The sequence below is a fragment of the Streptopelia decaocto genome (assembly GCF_964273445.1).
Source record: "Streptopelia decaocto genome assembly, chromosome: 24".
Classification (NCBI taxonomy): Eukaryota; Metazoa; Chordata; class Aves; order Columbiformes; family Columbidae; genus Streptopelia; species Streptopelia decaocto.
This window is the reverse complement of record NC_138679.1, coordinates 4896110-4918870: the sequence shown is the minus strand read 5'-3', so window position 1 is coordinate 4918870 and position 22761 is coordinate 4896110. Positions and strand designations below refer to the sequence as shown.

Genomic DNA, 22761 nt, shown 5'->3' with positions numbered 1-22761 from the left:
AGAACCTCATGTCCGTCTGTCCAGCCCTCCAGGGATGGTGACTCCAGCACTGCCCTGGGCAGCCTGTTCCAATGCCCCACAGCCCTTTGGGGAGAAATCACCCCAAATTTCCAACCTCAGCCTCCCCTGGCGCAACTTGAGGCCATTTCCTCTGCTCCTGGCGCTTGTTCCTGGGGAGCAGAGCCCGACCCCCCTGGCTCCAAGCTCCTTTCAGGCAGTTCAGAGATCAGAAGGTCTCCCCTCAGCTCCTGTTCTCCAGCTGAACCCCCAGGTCCCTCAGCCGCTCCCATCACACTTGTGCTCCAGCCCCTCACCAGCTCTGTTCCCTTCTCTCAACTCGCTCCAGCGCCTCAAGGCCTTTCTTGTTGTGAGGGGCCCAAAACTGAACACAGGATTCGCGTTTTGGCCTCCCCAGTGCCCAGCACAGGGACGGTCACTGCCCTGGGCCTGCTGGCCACACTGTTCATGGTACCAGCCAGGATGCCGGTGGCCTCTTGGCCACCTGGAATTTTCTGGCGACTTGTAAGGTGTTGTGCAGAAATGTGAGGTCTGTCTCGAAAAATCCTGCTGTTACGGCTCACTCACACTGCAGGTGTGCACGGGGCATGTCGCTTACAGGGACCATAAAGAAATCAATTCTATGTGCTGGGAATTCTTCAGGAGCTGGTATTGTGGCATATGCGCTTCCCTTGACCCCAGAGCACCAGAAACTTCTCCGTGATGGGCCAGTCTGGTCATACACCCGCCCCTCAGCTGACAGACATTGCCCTGAACAATGAAACACTTTGGCTGATAGACCTTCCTGGACCAGTCCCAGAAATGGCCACAGCCCAGATGAACTGGGGTGTAAATGGAGCCACCATTGCCTGTGTGATGTGACCTTTGGGTGCCCCTGTGATAGGCGCGCGGCTTCACCTGTTCCCTGTCTTTTCCTTCCCGTGGTGTGTTCTCCGGAACGCTCTTTCACAGAAGTTATGCAGCTGGAAGAGGAATGAATGGCTGTGTCCTTGGAAGCTTTGAAAGCAAAAACGGGAGGAAGATTTCGTTGCGCTGTTTTCAGATGCTGAAGGGTGATCAGTAGCTCTCTAGCTCACATGACGGGGTAACTCTCATTAGTGCAGTGGACTTCAGTCTAGAAACAGAATTCTTAAGTGTTCTTGTTTTGTGGAAGGTATTTAAGTATTCTCTTTAGCTGAAATTGTTTCCTTTTGCGTGGCAAACCACCATGAAATTGCTTATGCAGTTTTGCTGTTAACCGTGTAATTGGAATGCATCATTACCCCTGGATTTTTTCCTGCCTCTTTAATCACATTTGGTGGTATGCAATTTCTTCAAATGTGCATTCAAGAGCACCCAGCGACTGCGGTTAACTTAATGCAAAGTGCAAATGGTTTGCAGACAAATTGCTCAAATACTGAAAACGATAACACCTTTATAGCTTTGCCAGCTTCACTTTCCTTTATCATGAGCGTGGCCATATAAACTACCTCAGAGGTGAGAACTGAGCTCCAGCAAGGGAATGGGAACACAATGCCAAGGTTGCTTGTATCATTCAGGTGGGTTCAGAGCACAGGTTGCAGAAGGAGCAGCTGGTGCAGCAGTTCTGGGCTCTGCTGCTAAATGTTCTGGGAGCTTTGGGGATTGTTAATGGGCTTTGGGAGCCTTTGGGGAACGGGGGTGTTGCTGCTGCCAGGAAGGGAGACCTGGACTTCTAGCTCTGAGCTCTGCCAGCTGTACTTGGCCAATGGAAGGTTGGAGCTTTTGTTGTGGTTGACCGCTGGTTAGGGAACATCAAGCACCTTCTTAACTGTTGCTTAGGACAGGCCTGTGTAACAGTCAGGCCTAGCGCAGAGCTCGGAGCGCTGCTGTAGCCACGCAGGTAGGGCTGTGGGCTGTGTCGCAATCAGCCTGGGTGCTGTCGGGAGCGGTGGTGACACGGTCTGCAGCCGGCCCTGTGACAGCAGGAGCCTTGACTGAAGGAGAGGGGGCAGCTGTGCGGGGGGGGGCCTGGGCTGGGCAGAGACCCGTCCCATCGCTGCCGGAGGAGCCGCGGCACCGCGTGAAGGACCTGGGTGACTGGGCAGCCGCTCTCCGAGGTTGAACAGCAGCACAAAGTCCAGCTGAACCAGTCACTAGTGAAGTACCCAAAGGTTTGATATCAAGGCCAGTTCTGTTTAAAATGTTTGTTAATGACTGGGACAGGTGGCACCCTTGGGGTATTTGCAGCTGGTACCAGTTGGGAGGAGTGGCTGGTGCACTGGGGGTTGTGCTGAGAGCAGGGCTGGTGGAAAGGAGGGTGACTCCTACTGCTTTAGGGGTGTGAGTATCGATTTATTGTATCTGGAGACATTGAAAGGATTAAGTATATTCATGGTTCATATCCTTCCTTATGATACATAGGACCATAAAGTCAAAATGGCCAATGCAGTTGTGCCAGCGGTTGTATGAAGTGCTGTGCTTTACAAAAGCTGACATGGTCAGTTTGCTCCTTCCCTCAGCAAGCCATAAAAATGAGCCATATAGCAAAATATTCAGTTGTACTCCAATACTTCTGAACATCTTTTCAGTGGGAGTTATTGTTCCACATCTTCCTAGAATACTTCCATTGTCTTCCAACAGAGAGGCAGTTTGTTTCTGCAGAATAGCAATTTAATCACAGAATGTCCTGAGCTGGAAGGACCCACAGGATCATTGGTTCCAACTGCTGTCCCTGCACAGGACACCCCACAGGTCACCCCGTGTGTCTGAGGACGGTGTCCAGTCTCTTCTTGAACACTGTCAGGTTGGGGCCGTGACCCCTCCCTGGGGAGCCTGTTCAGTGTCCAGCACCTCTGGGGGAAGAACCTTTTCCTCATGTCCCACTGCCCCTCCCTGGCACATCTTCTGCCGTTCCCTGGGCTCTGTCACTGTCACAGAGCAGAGCTCACCCTGCCCCTCCTGCTCCTGCTGAGGAACCTGCAGCCCATGAGCTCTGCCCTCAGTCTGCTCTGCTCCAGCTGAACAAACCCAGGGACTGCAGCCGCTGCTCATCCGGCTTCCCCTCCAAACCTTCAGCAGCTTCGTGTTCCTCCTCTGGACACTCTCCAGTAGCTTTATCTCCTTTTCTCCCGTGTCCCCAGCCCTGCACACAGTGAATGCTGCAGGTGAGGCCGCCCAGCGCAGAGCAGAGCGGGACAGTCCCCCCTGCCCGGCTGGCCGTGCTGTGCTGGGTGCACCGGGACACAGTTGTTCATCTTAACCTGGGATCGTGTTGTCTCTGAACATTTGCGTTGTTGTGCCTGCAGCTAAAAAAGTCTCATTATTTGAAAGCTGAAGTGTTTTCCCAAGGGAATGGAGGGAGTGGGTTTTTCAGCCCTCAGCATCTTGGATAGTCAAGTTTCTGTTCCAGCTGTAGATCAATGAAATCTGTCCTAAACTTTAAAGGAATGTGATCTTGCAGTACATGGGCAAGGCATTTTCCTCCCAAAGACTCCTCAGGAAATCAGCCTGTGGTGTTCATGCACGGTTTTGGGCCTGGCATTTTCTGTATTCACTTCACAAATCCTTTTAACTTCACAGCATCTAAGATGCTGGAATTAAATTTCAATAGAAAAATGTTCTGGAAATGAAAGGAAAAAATAAAAAGAGAACATACAGAAATTATAAGTATGCAGAAGGACTTCATTAAATCATAGAGCATGATAAGACAGTTTGTGTTGAAGGGACCTTCCCAGCTCCCCAGTGCCCCCTCTGCCATGACAGGGACATCTTCACCAGCTCAGGGTGCTCAGAGCCCCGTCCAGCCTGGCCTGGGATGTCTCAGGGATGGTTCATCCACCACCTCTCTGGCCAACCTGGGCCAGGCTCTCACCACCCTCAGGGCAACAATTCCCTCCTCATGTCCAGCCTGAATCTCCCTCCTTTAGTTTAAACCATCACCCCTTGTCCTGTCACAACAGGCCCTGCTCAAAGGTCTCTCCCCATCTCTCCTATTGACCTCTTTTAAGCACAGAAAGGCCGCAATAAAGTCTCCCTGGAGCTTCTCTTCTCAGCTGAACCCCCCAGCTCTCTCCCCTGTCCCCAGCAGAGCTGTTCCAGCCTCGGGTCATTCCTGGGGCTCCTCTGGCCCCTCTCCAGCAGGTCCCTGTGTGTCTGTGCTGAGGACCCAGAGCTGGACCAGCACTGCAGGGGGGTCTCACCAGAGCGGGCAGAGGGGCAGGATCCCCCAAACCTGCTGCCCACGGGGCTGGGGATGCAGCCCAGGGCACCATTGGCTTCTGGGCTGCAAGGGCACATGGCGGCTCACGGCCGATCTCTCACCCACCAGCACCCCCAAGTCCTTCTCCTGGGGCTGCTCCCCATCCGTCCATCCCCAGGCTGGGTTGATACTGGGGGTTGCCCTGACCCAGGTGCAGGACTTTGCACTTGGCCTTGTTGAACCTCATGGTGTTCACATGGCCCCACTTCTTGAGCTTACCCAGGTCCCTCTGGATGGATCCCGTCCCTCAGATGTGTCACCTGCACCTCTCAGCTTGGCGTCATCTGCAAACTTGCTGAGGGCGCCCTTGATCCCACTGTCTGTGTGACTGATGAAGATATTAAACAGTACTGGTCCCAGTACGGACACCACTTGTCACCGGTGTCTATCCAGATATGGAGCCATTGCCCACTACCCCATGTATGTGACTCATCCACCAAACAGTCCATCCATCAGATCCATCTCTCTCCAGTTTAGACAGAAGGATGTTGTGGGAGACCCTGTGGAGGCCTCGCACCAGTCCAGACGGATGACATACGTAGCCCTTCCCTTGTCATCCCCTCCCTGCGCTCGGCACAGCTCCCGGCGGGTCTGTTCCCTGGTCTCCCCAGGCAGAGGTGCCACTGACAGGTCGGTAGCTCCTGGGCTCTTCCTTTCTACCCTTTTTTACAAAGGGTGCCATGTTTCCCATTTCTCGTCACGGGGTCTTTACCCGACTGCCAGGACTTCTCAGATATCATGGACTATCATTGGCAACTACATCAGCCCTTGGGACTCTGGGATGCATCTCACCGACCCTTTTGTTTTCAGGGTTCAGAGCTGTCACTTACTGTGCGTGGTTGAATTTTGTAGATGTTGTGGGGCAGCGAGCTGGAGCTGCGGTGAAGCACAGACTCGTGTCGAGGCTGCTTTATTGTAATGTGTGATGGTTTCCTGAGTTGTCTGAAGGTCAGGCTTTCCAAACCTGGTAAATGTGATTTTTGCATTTAAACTTCCACAAATGAGAGCATTCATCGTTTGGCCGTGGAACAGAAAGTGCCTTGTGTCCTGGTTTATGGAGCCAAAGGGAGCCGTGGGGACACACTCTGGTTGAAAATCATTATCAGTAAAGCTAGATATGATTTTCTTTGTTTCCTTTCTGCTGCCGTTCTGTTGCAATCAAAAGCCTGTTCAGTAAGACATTCTGGTTTTAAGTCTCAAGCAGGAATTGCCACCTTTGCCTTAGTCACAGAAACTGTAATAAAGCTGATTTCACTTACTATGGAAGAAAGTTTGGAGCATTGACACTGAGCACAGAGGAGCTTAAAGGGCAAATATTGTGGAAATGCTTAAATATTAAGCTAAGCTTTGAGTTTTGTACTCCAAAGGCTGTACTTAAAGTGTCTGTGGAGCAGGTGTGCTGGTTCCTGGTAATGTTGATGGACTAAGCCAGCCCTACAGCCAGTGCTGCAGGTGTCAGCCTGGCTTAGGCACAGAGCCAGACTATCCAGCTAGGCCAAGCTTTACCCCCAACGTGCCCACCATGATAATGCTGAGTTCCTGCAGTGCTCCCGGCGTGACTCATGATCGTTTTGGGCAACGTTTATGCCTAAACTGGAGATGAAGCAGAACTGTAAAAGGTCATTCAGAATGATTAATTGTAGCTTTAGGAAGTTATTCAGAAAAAAACAAAATGAAAACCAGACACCTTGCTTCCATTTGCCAAAATCCATATAAAAGACTGTAGAATATTTGTATTGCGCAAAGTGATGTTGCAGATTAACGCGCTGCTGTAGCGATGCTGCTGTGCTTAGTCCCCTCTCAAGCTGCATGTTTTGTAGTGTTCTAGGACTCGCTGTGCAAAGCAACTTGCTGTTATTTGTTATTATTTCTCTCATTCCATTCAAGTCTCAGCCTCAGTTGAGCTCTGGCTTTCCTGAGCGGCCCGTGTTTCTGAATTCCTCCTCCCGTTTGCCCTGCGCTCAGCGCGGCGGCTCCGCCGGCACATCCGCTCGTGTTCCTGCTCTCAGGATGTTCGGAAACAAAAGGCGCTGTATGTGTAATGTTAACTCGTCTGGGGGGTCGGAGCATCACCTCTCACCGCCTGCTCTGCTCTGCGCTCCCGTCTGGCTGCACCTCAGCGATACAGCAGCGTTGCTGAAGAAATCCCCCAGCAGGCGCATCCAGGCACTTCTGATCTGGTCCTGTCCCTTGGAACGACAGAGTCGCTGCTTCAGCTTCGGCTTTTTCAGCACCCTGGTGGCTGGTATTTGGACCTGGTACTTCTTGCTGCCTTCATACGTATTGGAGCTATTTGCTTATCACTCACAGCACAACTTTTAAAGCCAAACAAACAAAAAAAGCCCAAACCCAACTATCTTTCCAATCCCCCAAGTGACATTTGGGGAGGTCCCCATCCTTTTGTGTTATTTACATGTGCTTTTTAATTTCATCTCAAAATACTGTATCCCAGTTTAGAAAACAGATTCTAAACTAAAGCACCGTTGTACTGAAGTGCTCTGACCCGACAGGAGCTGGGTTTAAATAAGGATGGAGAGAACCTGCATCAGCTGCTGCCCGAGGGCTCTGGAGCCCAGCGGAACGAGCACGAGCTCCCGTGGAGCTGCCGGTGCAGCCGGAGGCGGCCGCGGTGCTGGAGCAATGAGAGCGGAGCCAGAGCGGAGCAGCGTGTGCGAGGAGCTGGGGAAGGAAGCGAGGACATGGCCAGAAACCCAAGTGATGCACAGAAAGAAAACCAGTGCCCTCTTTCCTGAATGGGCTTTTGATCACCGAAACAAAACTAGATTCTTTCTGCTGAAGGCGTGTAGCGCTTTGCTTAAAACTAGGTTTTATGGCTACTTTGTTAATTATTCATGCAGATAAAGACCTGCTTGTTTGGGGTTTTTAATCTTTTGAGTAGATTTGCGTTTATGTATATGCAAACTTTTGGAAAGGTTTTTAATATCTAATAAAATAGTTCAAAAATGATTGCAGTACTGCCTTGTCTTGCACTCTGGGTTTCTAGCAGGCTCTTAACATGCTAAAGCGAATAGCTTGTCTCCTTGCCTGGGATAAACACTTGACGTAAACCACAATGCTATGTAAGTGCTGATTCCCTATGGATTTCCCGGGGTGCCCTAATGAAGGTGGTTTGTGGTGTTTAGGAGGAGGGAACATGGAGTAAAATTGTGCAGCTGAGTGTTCCCGAGGAGTGATCCTGCAGTGTTAGATATCCCAGAGCTGTTCGGAGAGAAAACCCGTAACCGAACGGCAGGAGATGGCTGGGACTGATAGCATTAAGTATTTAGAGCAAGGTAAGTTAATACGTGTTGACATTTTTGTGTAAGTTGCCTTTTTTTGGACATTGAAGGACTGTAAATCATGTTATGCTGATATAACTTGGAGGTGGTAAGAACAGCCTGAGAGGGGAGGTTTGTGTTCTAGGTTTTGTAGAGAAAGAGAGGTGATTGATGTTATCTTACCTAGTGTCAGGTAAAAGTGAACAGGACTGTAATTTCTGGGGTTTAGTATGAGTTTATTGTTGAAAGCCTGCGGCAAATAGGAGAAAACCTGCAAACTGTTGTAATCCTGCCACTGGGCAGACCCTTGTGTTTTCAATCTGTGTTTCTTTCTGTAAACCCCATTACACCCCAGGGCGTTCAAACCCTTTTTAAGGATTAGATGTCAAGCGACCTGTATGAGATTCGCAATGGCAAAGGAGCAGAATTCGCACAGGTTGAAGCAGCGGAAGGGCCAAGGGGCCGTTGCCGCTGTGCTGGGAACAGCCGCCGCAGGGTCGGTGTCGGCGCTCAGGGGCCGTGTTTGCACAGGAACACTTAGATACCAGCTCTGAAGACCCGCATTTAGAAAGAGGAGGTTTGTTAATCACATCAGAGTGCCTGGGACAAAAATCCAACTATTTTTAACATGAAGCTTGTTGAGCTTTTAGGGAAAGGGAATTTGGACTGACAGGGACTGGACCTGGATCATGTTGGTCCTGCGTGTCCAGGAGCGCTGTTACTTATATACAGGATAAAACCAGAGCGAAGTAGTTTCATCTCCTGCGTCACTGATCCCAAACAGCCCATGAACACGTAACGTGGGTGACGCTTTGTGTCCTGGGACCTCGCCAGCAGGACACCCAGAGGGACACCTGCTCTGGTCCCAGCTGAGCCCCGAGCGGCACGACCTGCAGCACCGACCACACTTCAATAAACGGACCCGCTGTGGAATCGCAGACGCCGTCGCCCCCTCCCCAGCCCTGCCCGCTGGCTCCCCCTTCACGCTTGCGGGGTTTATCTTGTTGAAATCAGTTTCCCTGCTCTTCAAGGGCCTATTTCCAGAAACTTGACCAGGACCTGGTTCCGTTCAGGAGTTTGCTGGAATACTCGTGTTTCTGTTGGTTTCGGGACAGGCTGGAAATACCCGTCGAGCAGGGGTGCTGTGCCCAGCACTGTGTGCTGTGCCTGGGAGGGGTCGCGCTCTCCCACCCCTCGGGAGGGACACAGTGGTTCCCTGGCTGTGGGATGGTTATTCCCTCTTAAACTCGGCTTTGTTTTCTTGGGCGGATTCTGGGGGAATAAGTGGGTCCAGCTGCTTAACATTTTTCTAATTGTTCCATTATTAATTTTCTTTATCGGGGGAAGAGAATCTCAGTGACTGGACTAACCGGATTTTGTCTAAATGATTGACCATCTCTGACTGATGTTATCAATCAATAAAAACCATGCTGTAGTTACACATAAAATATGTCTGCACAATCCCGTTCTGTGTTATCTGTAGATCTTTAACGGCACGCAAGCTGGTGTTTAAGATCTTTTACTGCATTGATTTGTTCTGCTTGGCTGTCAAAGAGCCATTTGTCTGCTGTCCTGCAGGTCTGGTCTGTGCTCATGGGATGTTCTAACGCCGGCTCTGTAGCGCGGGGTGCGTGTCCCGTACCAGCTCTGCCTGCTTCAAGAGCTTTAGCAGACAGCACAAATTAACGGGGCTGTTTATACAAGGAGCGTATTAGGAAGCGGGCGCTGACATGATTTGGGTTCTGATGAGTTACCGCTCTCCAAGGTTTCACAACGACGCGGAGGAGCCGCCGGGGCTGCTGCTCTGCGGCTGTTCTGCTGTGACCTGTGTGCGCCGGGCAGGGACACCCGCAGCCTTGTTTGGAGCTTCTTTCCATCCTCCTGCCTTTACACTCGTCTCTATTCCCTCCCTCCCTGGTTCTTTTTTCAGCCCTTTTCTGCAGTTATTTTGTGCTGGGATGACCCCCATTCGAGTCCTTTGGGAGGGGGTTGGGGGTGCTTTGGGTGTTCTGGAATGGCAGGACTGTTGTGGAGCCATGTGGGGTTATTAGAAAAGGGAGAGACTCCTCTACCCTTGTGATGAGCTCTGGCTCATATCATCCTCAAACCTAACAGCGGAGCTTAAGAACTTCAAAATGCTATATTGCTAAAGTACAATAGCACCTTCTCCTGTCTTTGGGAAATCCCATGGATCTGGCTGAGACAAGGGGCAGCCGTGTGAAGGGTTTCTCTTTTGTTGCTTTATTGCACTGAGCCTTGAAGGTATTTTAATTCTTTTTAGGTCTACAGTGATAAGCGCCTCTAGTTGTTGGGAAATTGCTACCCAAAATGATCTTAATATGCGATGTTATAATTGATAGCAGCATTGTGGAGGTTGGAGGTAGAAGCAGAGCAGACAAGTACCTAAATAAACATATTTTGCCTTAAATGTTTTAAAGCTTTGCTATTATTCTCAAGTTCGTTTTGTAAGAGTTAAGAGTGAACTTACACAAAGCAATAATATATGAAATGTCTGCATTAACAAGGCTGTTCAGAGTTGGTATTTTAGCCTTGAATTTCTTCCTGTGGATGGATCGTCCCACCGGCCTGAGGACAGAGGAATGTCCCAACCGACACGTTTGGAGTTACTCTGTCCAATGTGTGTCAGCCTGGAGAAACCTCTTTTGGCTTATTTCAACCCTTGCTGCGTGGATTATGTTTGTGTTGTTCACTTTTTCTCATTTGTATTCCCTTTAATTTGGATGGTGAGAACTTCCTTTTGTTAGGATTAATTTAAGAAAGCTGTTTTTCCCTGTAGGACACAGCTTAGGCTACGGCTTCGTGAACTACGTTACTGCGAAAGATGCTGAAAGAGCAATAAACACACTGAACGGCCTCAGACTCCAGTCAAAAACCATCAAGGTAGGATGTTGGGATTTCTTCCATCCTCTGTGAAAAGGGCCATTCTGGTCAAGTTCATTCGGTGAGGAAAGTTCCCACATCATTCCAAATTGCTGCCGGGCTTTTGAACTTGCGTGCAGCTCGGACACCTGATCTCTGCTTTAAACCGCGTTAATACACCTGCACTCCTTTTGAAAAATAACAACTAGTACATGTAGGAAATCACACCTCGTCTTTGTAACTTTCTCTAGGGGCAGAAATTAAAATAGAAAGCTGTGCTTGAGCTGGTAACATCTTTTAATGAGGCTTTAAAAGATCCACGAACAGCGCAGGTTCTTGGTGTGTCCTGTGGGTACTGTTGAGTCCAGTGTCCGAGTCAGAACATGAGCACAGCCAGTCTGTTTGCTGGGAGCACTGGTGTCAGTCTGCTGCCCCGGTATTCGTTAGCTCTTGTGTGACCCCAGATGAATGCAGTTCTACAGGGGACTTTTCTCTTCTTGTCCTGGCAGCTTTCCCACCTTCTCCCTCTTCCACTGCCTTGAACTCCCATTAAAAAGCCCGTGTTGTTTAGTGGGGAGTGAATCCGAGTGACTTGTGACAAAAGAAGTTACTCTTTCCGATTTGCACTCTGAACGTACCTTTGTTCTTTCTTTCCAAGGTTTCCTATGCTCGCCCAAGTTCTGAAGTTATCAAGGATGCTAATTTATATATTAGTGGACTGCCAAGGTCAATGACACAAAAAGACGTAGAAGATATGTTTTCACGTTTTGGACGCATCATCAACTCGCGTGTGCTCGTGGATCAAACCACAGGTGAGTTCTGATGCACAGGCCTGATGAAACTGTAGTGTAGAGCATGGTGGACAGTTTTCAGAGACCGGTAGATCCTAAATGAAATCAGACTTTCACAAACTAACCGTGACATCCAGCCACTGATAGTGTTTGAATGGGATCTTTTCCTGGTTTATTTTATATGCAGGATGCCTGGCACTGCCTCCACGGCTGGCTCAGCCTAAACCTTGTGTCAGATTTTATGCCCTTATTGTCAGTTTAGCTGGGCTGAGCTGGTTTGCTCGATCTGCTCCCTATGACCCTTGATACTCCCGTAGCGCAGTGTTTGGAACCTATTGACCTTAAACAAGTGCAGTTGTAACCCACAGGTAGATCCCAGGCCATAGTTGTGTATTAAAAAGCAAACCAATCGTGATTTGTCTTTTAGACCAACTTGGAACTCACTCACACAGTTTTCTCATCTTGTAAAAGCTTTGAGGTCTCTCACAGTCCTCTGCGCTTGCTGCCAACCAGAAGACTGAACTTAAAGCACTTAGTGCTGCCCTCTTCAATATTCTGAATGCATTTTGTTTATTTAAAAGAGAAAAAAGAGATAAAGAAAAGGGAGAAGTTGCTTCATTAAGCACTCAGGAGAGACCAAAGTTAAGCTTTTCCTTTATAACAATTCTCGCCCCGTGATACAATGTGTTCTCACAGAGGTTTAATTTCTTTCTTAATTATGTCCGGCTGTACAACTGAGGAGTGTGGCTTGTCCTCTAACCTCGGCTGTTGTGGATTTCACTGGTAGCCCATCCGGCATGTGTGAGTTTGGAGAGAACTTTCAGAAGGACCCTCTCTCATTCATTACGCGTGTGCTGTATTAGCACAGGAGAGAATATAACTCTAGCAATTCCACATTTAATATTTCTATCTGGTACACAAGTAGTTAAGCAGCAACTTTCACGCTCTGAGGAATCTCCTGTAATTTAGAACAGGCCACCAGCAGCTTTTGGTGGGATTAATCTGACTGAATGCTCCAGTCGCCAACATTTAGTGGCTCCATCTTCTGTAGGCAGCTGATTGAAGGGTTTCGCTTTGGTCAGACTGCCCCGTAAACATGATTGTGCGTAAGAGGAATCAGAGGGGACTGGATGAGACCCGGACACTGCCATGTAGACCCCCAGAGCGGGAAAATCCTCCCTGGGGACAAGGGCAGAGGAGCTGGACTGAGCTGGCAATGAGGTGACAGGAGTCAAGCGATGAAAATCTCCCTGGGAATAACCCAGTTTTCATGGAGCCGTGGTGCTGTAATTCAGTCCGCTCAGAATATACCGCTTGCCTTCAAACAACCTCACTAATATATCGTTTGAAGAACACGTTCTGTTTCCGTGCTAAATTCCCGGCGGCGGGGCTGGGCCCCCTGTGCCGCACACCCGGGCCTGTCGGGCCGCGTTTCCTCCTGTGGAGCACAGGAAATAACGTCCCGTTGTTCCGAACAACTCGGTCATTTATGAGACGCTTCAACAACTCTTGAAACTGCCTTTGAATCTTGGCCTAAGTGGCCGGGTCTGGAACTAGACAAAGGAGATGGAGATGTTGAGCAGCGGTGGCGTTATTTCAGTGCAGTTACTGGGAGGTCATTCTTAATTAGTTTTTAATGAATTAGAACGCAGGTCTGTGACAGATAGAAATAAGGGCTATGGTGCAGATGAAACTGCGATCTCCTCGTTACCAAAGGTTAAACCACTTTACTCCATGAGACCTTCCTGCCCCATCCACCGACCCGCTGTGCTCTCAGGGTGCAAAACTGAAACACTTGGGAAAATTGGTGTCGATTTTGCATTTAATTTTAGTGATCAAGTCATCAAAGCTGTAAGGGGGTTTGGTGTTTAACCGCCTGGATTTTGTGTGTGTGGAGAGTGAATTTAAAATGCTGGGAGGTTGGTTTTGTTCTGGAAATGTCTCTTGGTGATGGATTTCATGGCATTGTACCGTTTCTTAATTAAGCGTTTTAGTCACTGTGGTTGTTACAGCTGAAATGAATGTGTTATTTTGCCTTTTGTTTGTTAATTTTGTACTTTAGCTGATGAAGAAACATTAGTAAATGTAGAAAACTTGAAAGCCGTGACCTTAGAAATATTTAACTTTTTTGTTTTTTGCTTTCTAAGTTATTTTAAGTTTATCCTGAACTCCATTTTTTGTTTTGTTTTGTTTTTTTATTGGTTTGGTTAAAAGGTTTGTCCAGAGGGGTCGCATTTATCCGCTTTGACAAAAGGTCAGAAGCAGAAGAGGCAATTACAAATTTCAATGGTCACAAACCCCCAGGTTCCTCCGAACCCATTACGGTGAAGTTTGCAGCCAACCCCAACCAGAACAAAAACGTGGCCCTGTTATCGCAGCTGTGTCACTCGCCCGCGAGACGGTTCGGAGGGCCCGTGCACCACCAGGCGCAGAGATTCAGGTAGGTTAGGAAGAAAATGATGCATTTAAAGCTGTGTCCCCGGGTCCCCCTGCGAAACTGGGCACTCAGTCACCCCGGCAGCGTGCCCACGGCCGCCCAGCGCGCTCGTGTCCGCCAGCCTCCTGTAAATAAACTGTTGAATTAAAATGCGCTGAAAGTAAAATCTGACTTGTAAAATGGCTATGGAAGTCAATGACGTGAGGGTGCAGGCGGTGCGGTGTCCGTGCCCGGACGTGCAGGGAGGGATGGACAGAGCCAGGTCCCGTCTCAACAGATCCCCAGTCTGGAGTCCAGAGATCTGAGCGCAGGTGTGATTTAGCAACGTAATTCAAGCTCTGAACCGTTGGTTCCAGCAGGGAGGTGTCACAATAAATAGGAAAACCTTATTTTTGATGAAGGGACTCTGCGGGATTCCTGCCTGCGCCTCGAGCTCTGCAGTGCCCTGTGTTTCCGTTAGTCCTCACTCATTCAGGTTATTAATTGCAACACATTGTCTGCCTGCAGACCTGTGGAAGGTTGGAGCAATGCCTTGGTGGCTTTGAATATCAGTTGCTTGAATTGGAATTGCCTTGGTTGCCTAACAGAGAGCTGGGCTGTGCTCTGAAAATGCATTATATTTAGTGTCTTGCAGATAAGTAATTGGCTTTGTGAGATGTTTCCACGGGAGTTCCTGACAGTAGTGCTGCCCTGTTGAGAATTTACTTTTTTGGTTTTCTTTTTCCAGTTAGCTCGGCAAAACTGGACTAAAACCTCAAGTAGTTGAGCACTTTAGGAACAGCGGGTGTAACGTGGGAATTAGTGCTTTGGAGTCTTCTGTTGTTCATGGTGAGGGAGGTAGAACATGTTCCTCAGACACTCAAGCGTCCGTGCTCGGAGCTGCTCAAACCCGGCTCTGGTGTCTCTGTGTTCAACAAGGAGGGTTTCTGGGGGATATTTTCCAAATCAGCCCTTCTCCCGTTCTCCTGCGCTGGAGCTCAGGCTGGTTTAGTGCAGCAGCTCCTCCTGTCCTGCAGCATCATCCGCATCTCCGCACCCAAACCTCCTGAGCCACCCAAGGAGTGAAACTCTGCATTGCTGGCTGTGAGGGGAATGACTAAAACACACTTGAGCAGCCGGAGCTGATGTACCCGGCACGGTTTCATTCTTAATGTAACTGGACATTTCCATCGTCATTCTTCCCCTTAAAATTTCCAACAGAATTAAGATGCATCAGAATAAGCAGTGCAAATAAGATTCACATCCATAATTAAGATACCAAATAACTTTAATGCTGTCCCGTAACAATCGCTCAGTAATAGTAAAAATGATTGATGCAGTGATGGTAATAGTTGCAGGTGAAACTAAATTTTAATGACGAGTTGATTGTTCTTTTGTTGCATCATGAAGAGCAGCATTAATGTTATTGGTGTGCGTTTTCTATGTTTCTAGGGACATGAGTTTCAAAGGAAACGCTCTGTCCCTGTTCCTGCCCCTGTGCTGACTGTGCCTGTGCCCAGCGCTCGCTTAGCAACAACTTTTGGCCGAATTCTGCCCCTAGTTGTAGGTTTAGAGGGGGAGCTGAAGGTTTTTAGGTGCTGTGCACACCCCAACACATTTGCACATCAGTACGTGTGAGTACACCCCCATATGTGCACATCAGTACGTGTGAGTACACCCCCATATGTGCACATCTGTACGTGTGAGTACACCCCCATATGTGCACATCAGTACGTGCGAGTACACCCCCATATGTGCACATCAGTACGTGTGAGTACACCCCCCATATGTGCACATCAGTACGTGTGAGTACACCCCCCATATGTGCACATCTGTACGTGTGAGTACACCCCCATATGTGCACATCTGTACGTGTGAGTACACCCCCCGTATGTGCACATCAGTACGTGTGAGTACACCCCCCATATGTGCACATCAGTACGTGTGAGTACACCCCCCATATGTGCACATCAGTACGTGTGAGTACACCCCACATATGTGCACATCAGTATGTGTGAGTACACCCCCATATGTGCACATCTGTACGTGTGAGTACACCCCCATATGTGCACATCCGTACGTGTGCGCACACCCCCCATATGTGCACATCAGTACGTGTGAGTACACCCCCCGTATGTGCACATCAGTACGTGTGAGTACACCCCCATATGTGCACATCTGTACGTGTGAGTACACCCCCATATGTGCACATCCGTACGTGTGCGCACACCCCCCATATGTGCACATCAGTACGTGTGAGTACACCCCCATATGTGCACATCAGTATGTGTGAGTACACCCCCATATGTGCACATCAGTACGTGTGAGTACACCCCCATATGTGCACATCAGTATGTGTGAGTACACCCCCCATATGTGCACATCAGTACGTGTGAGTGCACCCCCATATGTGCACATCTGTACGTGTGAGTACACCCCCATATGTGCACATCAGTATGTGTGAGTACACCCCCATATGTGCACATCAGTATGTGTGAGTACACCCCCCATATGTGCACATCTGTACGTGTGAGTACACCCCCATATGTGCACATCAGTATGTGTGAGTACAGCCCCCATATGTGTACATCTGTACGTGTGAGTGCACCCCCATATGTGCACATCTGTACGTGTGAGTACACCCCCATATGTGCACAGCAGTACGTTTGAGTACACCCCCCATATGTGTACATCTGTACGTGTGAGTACACCCCCATATGTGCACATCAGTATGTGTGAGTACAGCCCCCATATGTGCACATCAGTACGTGTGCACACCCCCATAGATGTTCACACCTGTACAGGTGTGCACATCTGTACATGTGTCCACAACCACCCACCCACCCACACCCACAGCCACAGCCACACCCACACACACACACACACACTTGCACATCTGTATGTGTGCACAGCCACACAGAGGTGCACATCTGTACACGTTTGCACATCCGTACGTGTGCGTACACCCTCCATATGTGCACATCAGTACGTGTGAGTACACCCCCCATATGTGCACATCAGTACACGTGTCCACAACCCTCCACCCCCCCCACACTTGCACATCTGTATGTGTGCACAGCCCCACACAGGTGCACATCTGTACATGTGTGCACATCCGTACGTGTGCGCACACCCCTACACGTGCACATCTGTATGTGTCCACACACCCCTCCACGTGTGCACCGCACACACCGTCCCACAGCCCTTCTTCTGTTAATTCCCACCCTTGGCGTTAGCTGCAGGTTTTCTGGTGAGTCTTCCTTCAATGCGTTGCCATCGTCCCTCCTGTGGCAAACCCTCGGACCCCTGGCTGGCCCTGGCTCTTGTTTGTGTAGCGAACAGAACCTGATGACGGGATAAGCTGCTTCCAAAGAGCTCCTGGTCTGTATAAATTACAGTTGTGGTCGCACTGCGCAGAGGTCAAATACTTAAACTGACATTTTGATTGCGCTTCATTTCATTCCATCATATCCCTGTAAATCCAGGATTAAGCCTTTAGTATCTAATTTGTAATTATAATTTTCCTACCGATGTTGCTCAGACCCCTTGTGTTTAACGTTCCCTTAATCCGGTGTAGTTCTGCAGTATGCGCAGCTCCGGCAGGACCTGGTCCCGGTGCCGTGTCCCCGGCGCTGGGCTGATCCTGAGCTCCGGTCCCATCAGGAGCAGCCCTGCAGCGTGGGGTTGTGTGGGGGGGACACAGAAAGCATTAGGGCGAGGGGTTCAGGTGTAAGCGTTGTTTACTTAGAACAGCAAATCATCGAGCTGATGAAATGAAGGAGTTTAGCCCCTGAAGGTCGAAGGCTGGGCCAAAGTCCTGAGGAGTCCCGGGCTTTACAGTTCACCTCATGCCAGAACAACGTCCTTTTGAATCTCAAAGTATTCCCAGTTCAGCTGGTTTTGCTTTCAGACTCGGGCAGGCTTGGAGCCAGTTCCCACCTATTTTAATGGACGTAGTTCTGTTGATGTCAGAGTCCGTGAGTTGGGTCCCAAATGCCTAAAGGGGAGTTGTTGTTTCTTGCTAATTCTTTGATGGAGGGGAGATGCAGGAAGGCTCCGGAGTGCTGAGCCCTGTCACTCACGTTATTGTTTCGCCCCGGTGAAGCTGTTTATCGCAGGCAGGTCCAGAGCTGCCCCGACTGCTGGAACCAACAGCTGCAGGTCTGAGCTTAGCGACTGTCTGCTCCCCGTCCGCGTGAGCAGGAACCCAAGACTGGTGATCTGTTGAGATGAAAACATCCCCGTTACTAAGATAAACACATCCTACCAGATCATTACTCAAATAGAAAGAAGCTACAGAGCTGAAGGTGTCTGTCAGAAAAAAGTAAGTGTGTAAAGTTTGGAAACACAGGAACATGTTTATATAAAAGCAAAATAAATAGTAGATCCGTCACACAATCAGCAGCTCCCACAGATTAGTGTGTCTCATTCACATTTGATACTCCAGCTGCTTTTTCAGTTTGATGTAGCACAAGGATTCCCACCCGTGGGTTTGCGTGGGGCGGCCCACAGTGGTAGTGAGTGCGAGCAGCAGGAGCTGGGGCTCCAAGCCAGCAGCCAGGAGGGGACGCGCTCAGTGCCACCAGGTCCCCCGGCCCTGGGCACAGGAGGCTCCCGCAGCCCCGGCGCTGAGCCCTGAGCACCTGCAGACGGTGACCAAGCGGCTCCCTTGTCCAAGCGCCCAGCCCGAGGCGCCCCGAGCTGATGTCCCCGCGTGTCCCTGCGTGCAGCTCCGTCCTCCCCGCGCGTCGCCAGCCGTCCCCTTGGCCGGAGCAGCAGCAGCTCGGCTCCTGGTGCGGGGCGGGAGCAGCGCAGTCGGTGGGCAGCGCTGGGCTCTCACCGCAGCGCTCGCCGCCCGGGCGGCCGTCCCCGTTCCCTCCAGCTCAGCAGATGTCAGGAGCCGCCGGGCCGTGGCGTTGGCGCGGAGCAGCACGCGTGGGTTGCACAGCACCAGGACACCCCCCAGCTTGGGGACCCCTGGAGTAGTTTCATTCTATTTCTACCTCACATTTTTAAATAATCCATAAGCACAAGGGATCAAATAGAGATTTTTACCCTCCACATTTCCTCACCTTTGAGCGCTCAGCTGTGCAACCGTATTATTGCATTAAAATATTCCGAAGCTCCGGATTTCTAGGGTGGAGACCAGAAGTAGATCAGAGGGGAATTAGAGATGTGAGTTCTAGGAGGAGAAAAACTAATACCAAGCAAGACACAAAAATAAAAGGGTTTCTGCACACTGACTGCTGGGTGCTGTGCAGGAGGTGTAACAAGAGGGGTAAGTGATTGGAAAAACCCAGTCCAGTAAAGTCAGATAAGTTTTCCTGGTATGAAGTTGATGTAAAACTGATAATAAGAAAACCATCCACGCGTACTGAAATTGTCAACCTGTGTCCTGAAATGTGGTTTGCTATTTTGATGCTCAAAAGTGAAAATATCTGCATAACTGGTATTAAGGAATAAAACCCTGAGGTCTACATTCTGTAGCTGGAATGTGGAGCATCGCAGATACAGAGAATTGATTAAGAAAGTGCTGATGTTTCCTTAGCTGCTTAATTGCCCCGAGCACGCGTGCCTGTGGGTGTTGGGAGGGTTTGCCTGCACATGCTGCCTGATCCTGGAAAAGAGAGGAGGTTTGGTTCTTTTCCACAAAAAAAAGAGATCGAAATGAATACACACAATCTTAAACCAAACCCTAAACCCAAAACACACCCAGAGGAACCCTTGGAGTCCCCAACTTGCTGGTTTAGAGGCAAGAAAAGGTGGATGAGCAGAATAAGCCGGGGCTGGGGCTGCTGTCACCTGTCCCAGAGCTCCGCACGGTGCCACCGAGCAGCTCAGCAGGTCCAGAGGTCAGTCCGGGTGCCCTCGAGGTGAGCACGGAATCTCGCCTTGAACCATTCCACCGCCTGTTTGTAAGGATTGCTCCCTATTGCTAAACTACGTGGAGTACGTAACTTCCCCCCCCGGCATCTGTCGATTTGCTTGTCAATTTGAATGGGGAAACGTTTCTTTTTAGTGATTTTGCTGTCCATGTAGAAAATATTCATTCTCAGTCGCTTCCCATTCAAGTGAATTTGCTGAATTGAATTGATCTTTTACATGAAATATTGTGCTTTTTATTTGCTAGGTTCTCTCCTATGGGTGTAGATCACATGAGTGGGCTTTCTGGTGTAAATGTTCCAGGAAACGCATCTTCTGGCTGGTGTATCTTCATCTACAACCTGGGTCAAGATGCTGATGAGGGAATCCTCTGGCAGATGTTTGGCCCCTTTGGTGCGGTTACCAATGTGAAAGTTATTCGAGATTTCAACACCAACAAGTGCAAAGGTTTTGGTTTTGTGACCATGACAAACTATGAAGAAGCTGCAATGGCCATAGCAAGTCTTAATGGCTACCGCCTGGGGGACAAAATCTTACAGGTTTCCTTCAAAACCAACAAGTCCCACAAATAACTTGCTCGTGCTTTTTGTATGGAGTAGATAATGGAGTGACAGAAGTTGAAACCTTTTTGTTAGTGTAAAACTCATTTTGCGCCAATTTTCACAAGTGTTTGTCTTTAGTCTAAATGAGAAGTGAAAAAGGTTTTATATTCTGGGATGCAACTGACATGTTCAAATGTTTGAAATCCCACTATGTTAGACCAATTTTAAGTTCCTTTAAGTTATTTCATTTAAAAACATGTTAAAAATCCCCTGAAATCTGAAGTAGATTGCATTACCTAGACCCTCTGCATGGTGGTAAAATTGAAGCATGCTTTCACTTATGAGACTAACATTTGCTCCATTGAATGTTGTCTGCAAAAACTGGAATTTCCTGAAAAATATCAGGCTGAATTCATTAGTTTTGTTGGTTTTCTGTTGTTTTCCCCTGCCCTTTCCTCCCCCAACTCGGTAGCGTGGAAGAAAATGCTCATGTTTTAGTTGCCAGTAAATCGTTTGATCAATTGATGCTCATTGCTACGTGTAGAGTTGAGGATGAGCCTGTTGAAAGTCAAGGTCTTGTAAGTAGCAGCATGCGGGCATAACTTTAACACCATTGGGAGGTAAGTTGCACACGGAGCAGCGGCCGAGCTGCCACCTTCAAAGGTTTTAGAAACACGAGACTTTTAAAGCCCATTTTCTGATAGGAACGGACCAAAGAGTTTCAAAGAAACTCCGGGAAGATTTCAGAGTCAAAATGAAACTCCAAAAAGAGTGTGAATCTATGTCGCTACTTTATCAAACCGAACCTCTTCTGTCCAAATATTTAATGCATGGTGCACTACTTACTGGTACATTATAACGCAGCAAGATACTTACTCCTTTTCGAAGATCATTGTAGTTTGAATTCCTTTGGTAGTTCTGTTTTGTAAAGAAAAACCAATTATAAACATTTGAGCATTGTATTTCTCGCATCCCTTCTAATGAGTGCTAGACTTTTCTATTTTAATAGGATTTTGTTTTGACGACTAGCTTTACTTATTGAACACTCAGCAGAAAAGTACTTACGACTTGCAAGTTAGGTATTAACAAAACCCCCTTTGATTTGTAGATTTAAAGATGAACCCCCCAAGTTTTCTGCAGACTGCCTTGAAACTTTGAGTTGTTCTGTTTCTGTTAATTTTCTTTTGCTTTTTTGTGTTTTTTGTTTGTTTTTACTTTTGCATTTACGAACATTAAATTTGATTTTGTTTTGCTCAACTTTTGTTTTGTTTTTTATTTTCTGTTCTTTTTTTGCTGAGTATTGCACGCCTGTCCAGCTTCCCCGAGCGCTGTTCTAAAGAGCTCTAGTTCGTCTTGCAGAGGTTGCAGCTGAGTGGAAGGAGGAGGGTTGTGAAACACGAGCGCTGCCATGAGTCCGTCACATAGAGACGAGGCGCCACAGCCCGGTACAACCCGCAGCTCTTTGGTAGGAAACCTCAGGGGTTACTCGTCAGGTAGCGGCTTTGTAGGGATACTACAGCCTTACCCTGGGCACCGTTCGCTCTCGCGCTTCCCTCCGCTGGCCAGAGGTGCGGAGCAAACGTGTCAGCGGCGGTTTGGTCGCAGCGTCTCCTTTTTGCGTGTGAACCTCTACCAGTCCCAGAGCTCCTGTCGCTCCATCCCCCGGCCTTGCGTCGTGTTCCCGATTCATTCTCCTCCCGTTGTGCTGGGATCCGACTCTTGCGCAGCCCGAAGGAGTTGGCTGAACGAGCCGCCCATCTCCACTAATCAGCAAAAACAGCAGCCGTTGCTGCTATTTCTGGCCAGGCCTTGGCACGGCGAGCGGCCTCCGCTGCTTCCGAGCTGCTCCGCACAGTTCCGTGGGGTCTTTGCTGTTGGTGCATCCAGCCCAGCCTGCCCTGCCCGTCCTTGGAGAAGCGCCCTGGGCTGTAAAACCAACCGACTCCCACCCCCAAAGGGTCCTTTCCAGCGGTCTCTTCCAGATGTTTCCACCAATTTCTCATCATTCATTTAGCACTTCAACAAATACTTCTTTTCTGTGGTCAGAAGCATTTGGGGGATTTCTCCCAGGTGTAGCACAGGGACTCATGGCCTCTTGACCTCAGCACTGTCCTGGCCTACGGGAGCAGCTCTGCAATGATTTCAAATCTCCCGTCGTTCTCTCTTTATTTCCTATAAGATTAATTTCCAAAGCAAAGCGGGGCTGCTGTTTTCTCGCAGGATTTAGGTGCGGGTCCAGACTTCCAACAAATGACACTCCACGCGGGACTGTGCACCGGGAACGGTTACAAACGTGCTGCCCGTTGTACAACTCTGAGCCCACCAGGAAATCTTTTCCTGGGGGCTTTTTGCCATCGTTATCATCTCACTGCTCCCCTATTTTTCCATTTCTCATTCTTTGCTAGAGAAGAAGGAAATGCAGGATATTGCAGCAGAAGCGGCATAAAAACATCTCTGGTAGGAATTGTCTGATCCCACCTTCCCTTGATCGTTGCTCTGACAGTAGTTTCCAGGTGGTTTATCTGAGCAAAGCGCTGCTGCTTCGGGCAGGAAAAGGGGACGGGGAAATCCTGCTGGGATACCAGGAGCTGATAGCTGGAGCGTATGGTCGGCGTCATTCCGACAGTCAGCGCTTGGCATAAATAGCTGAAGTCAGGGAAAAACTGTGTGTGTATTCTTGGTGATTTTGGTGCTGAACAAAAGGAAACTTATGAAAATGAAAATCTGGAAACTA

At 49.0% G+C, this 22761-nt stretch overlaps 1 protein-coding gene across 2 annotated transcripts in view; it reads left to right on the top strand.

Annotated features, from left to right (window-relative positions):
- ELAVL1 (ELAV like RNA binding protein 1) overlaps nt 1-21284 on the top strand; it is a 37286-nt gene extending 16002 nt beyond the window's left edge. Inside the window, exons 3-6 of one of the 2 annotated variants that reach the window (XM_082072394.1) lie at nt 10313-10416; nt 11054-11207; nt 13491-13626; nt 19733-21284. In XM_082072394.1, the coding sequence (XP_081928520.1) occupies nt 10313-10416; nt 11054-11207; nt 13491-13626; nt 19733-20057 (719 nt within the window). In that variant the 3' untranslated portion in view covers nt 20058-21284. Of the gene's footprint in view, nt 1-10312; nt 10417-11053; nt 11208-13400; nt 13627-19732 lie in introns of both variants that reach the window. The other variant, XM_082072393.1, reaches the window with a different exon arrangement.
- Nucleotides 21285-22761: the final 1477 nt, after the last annotated feature.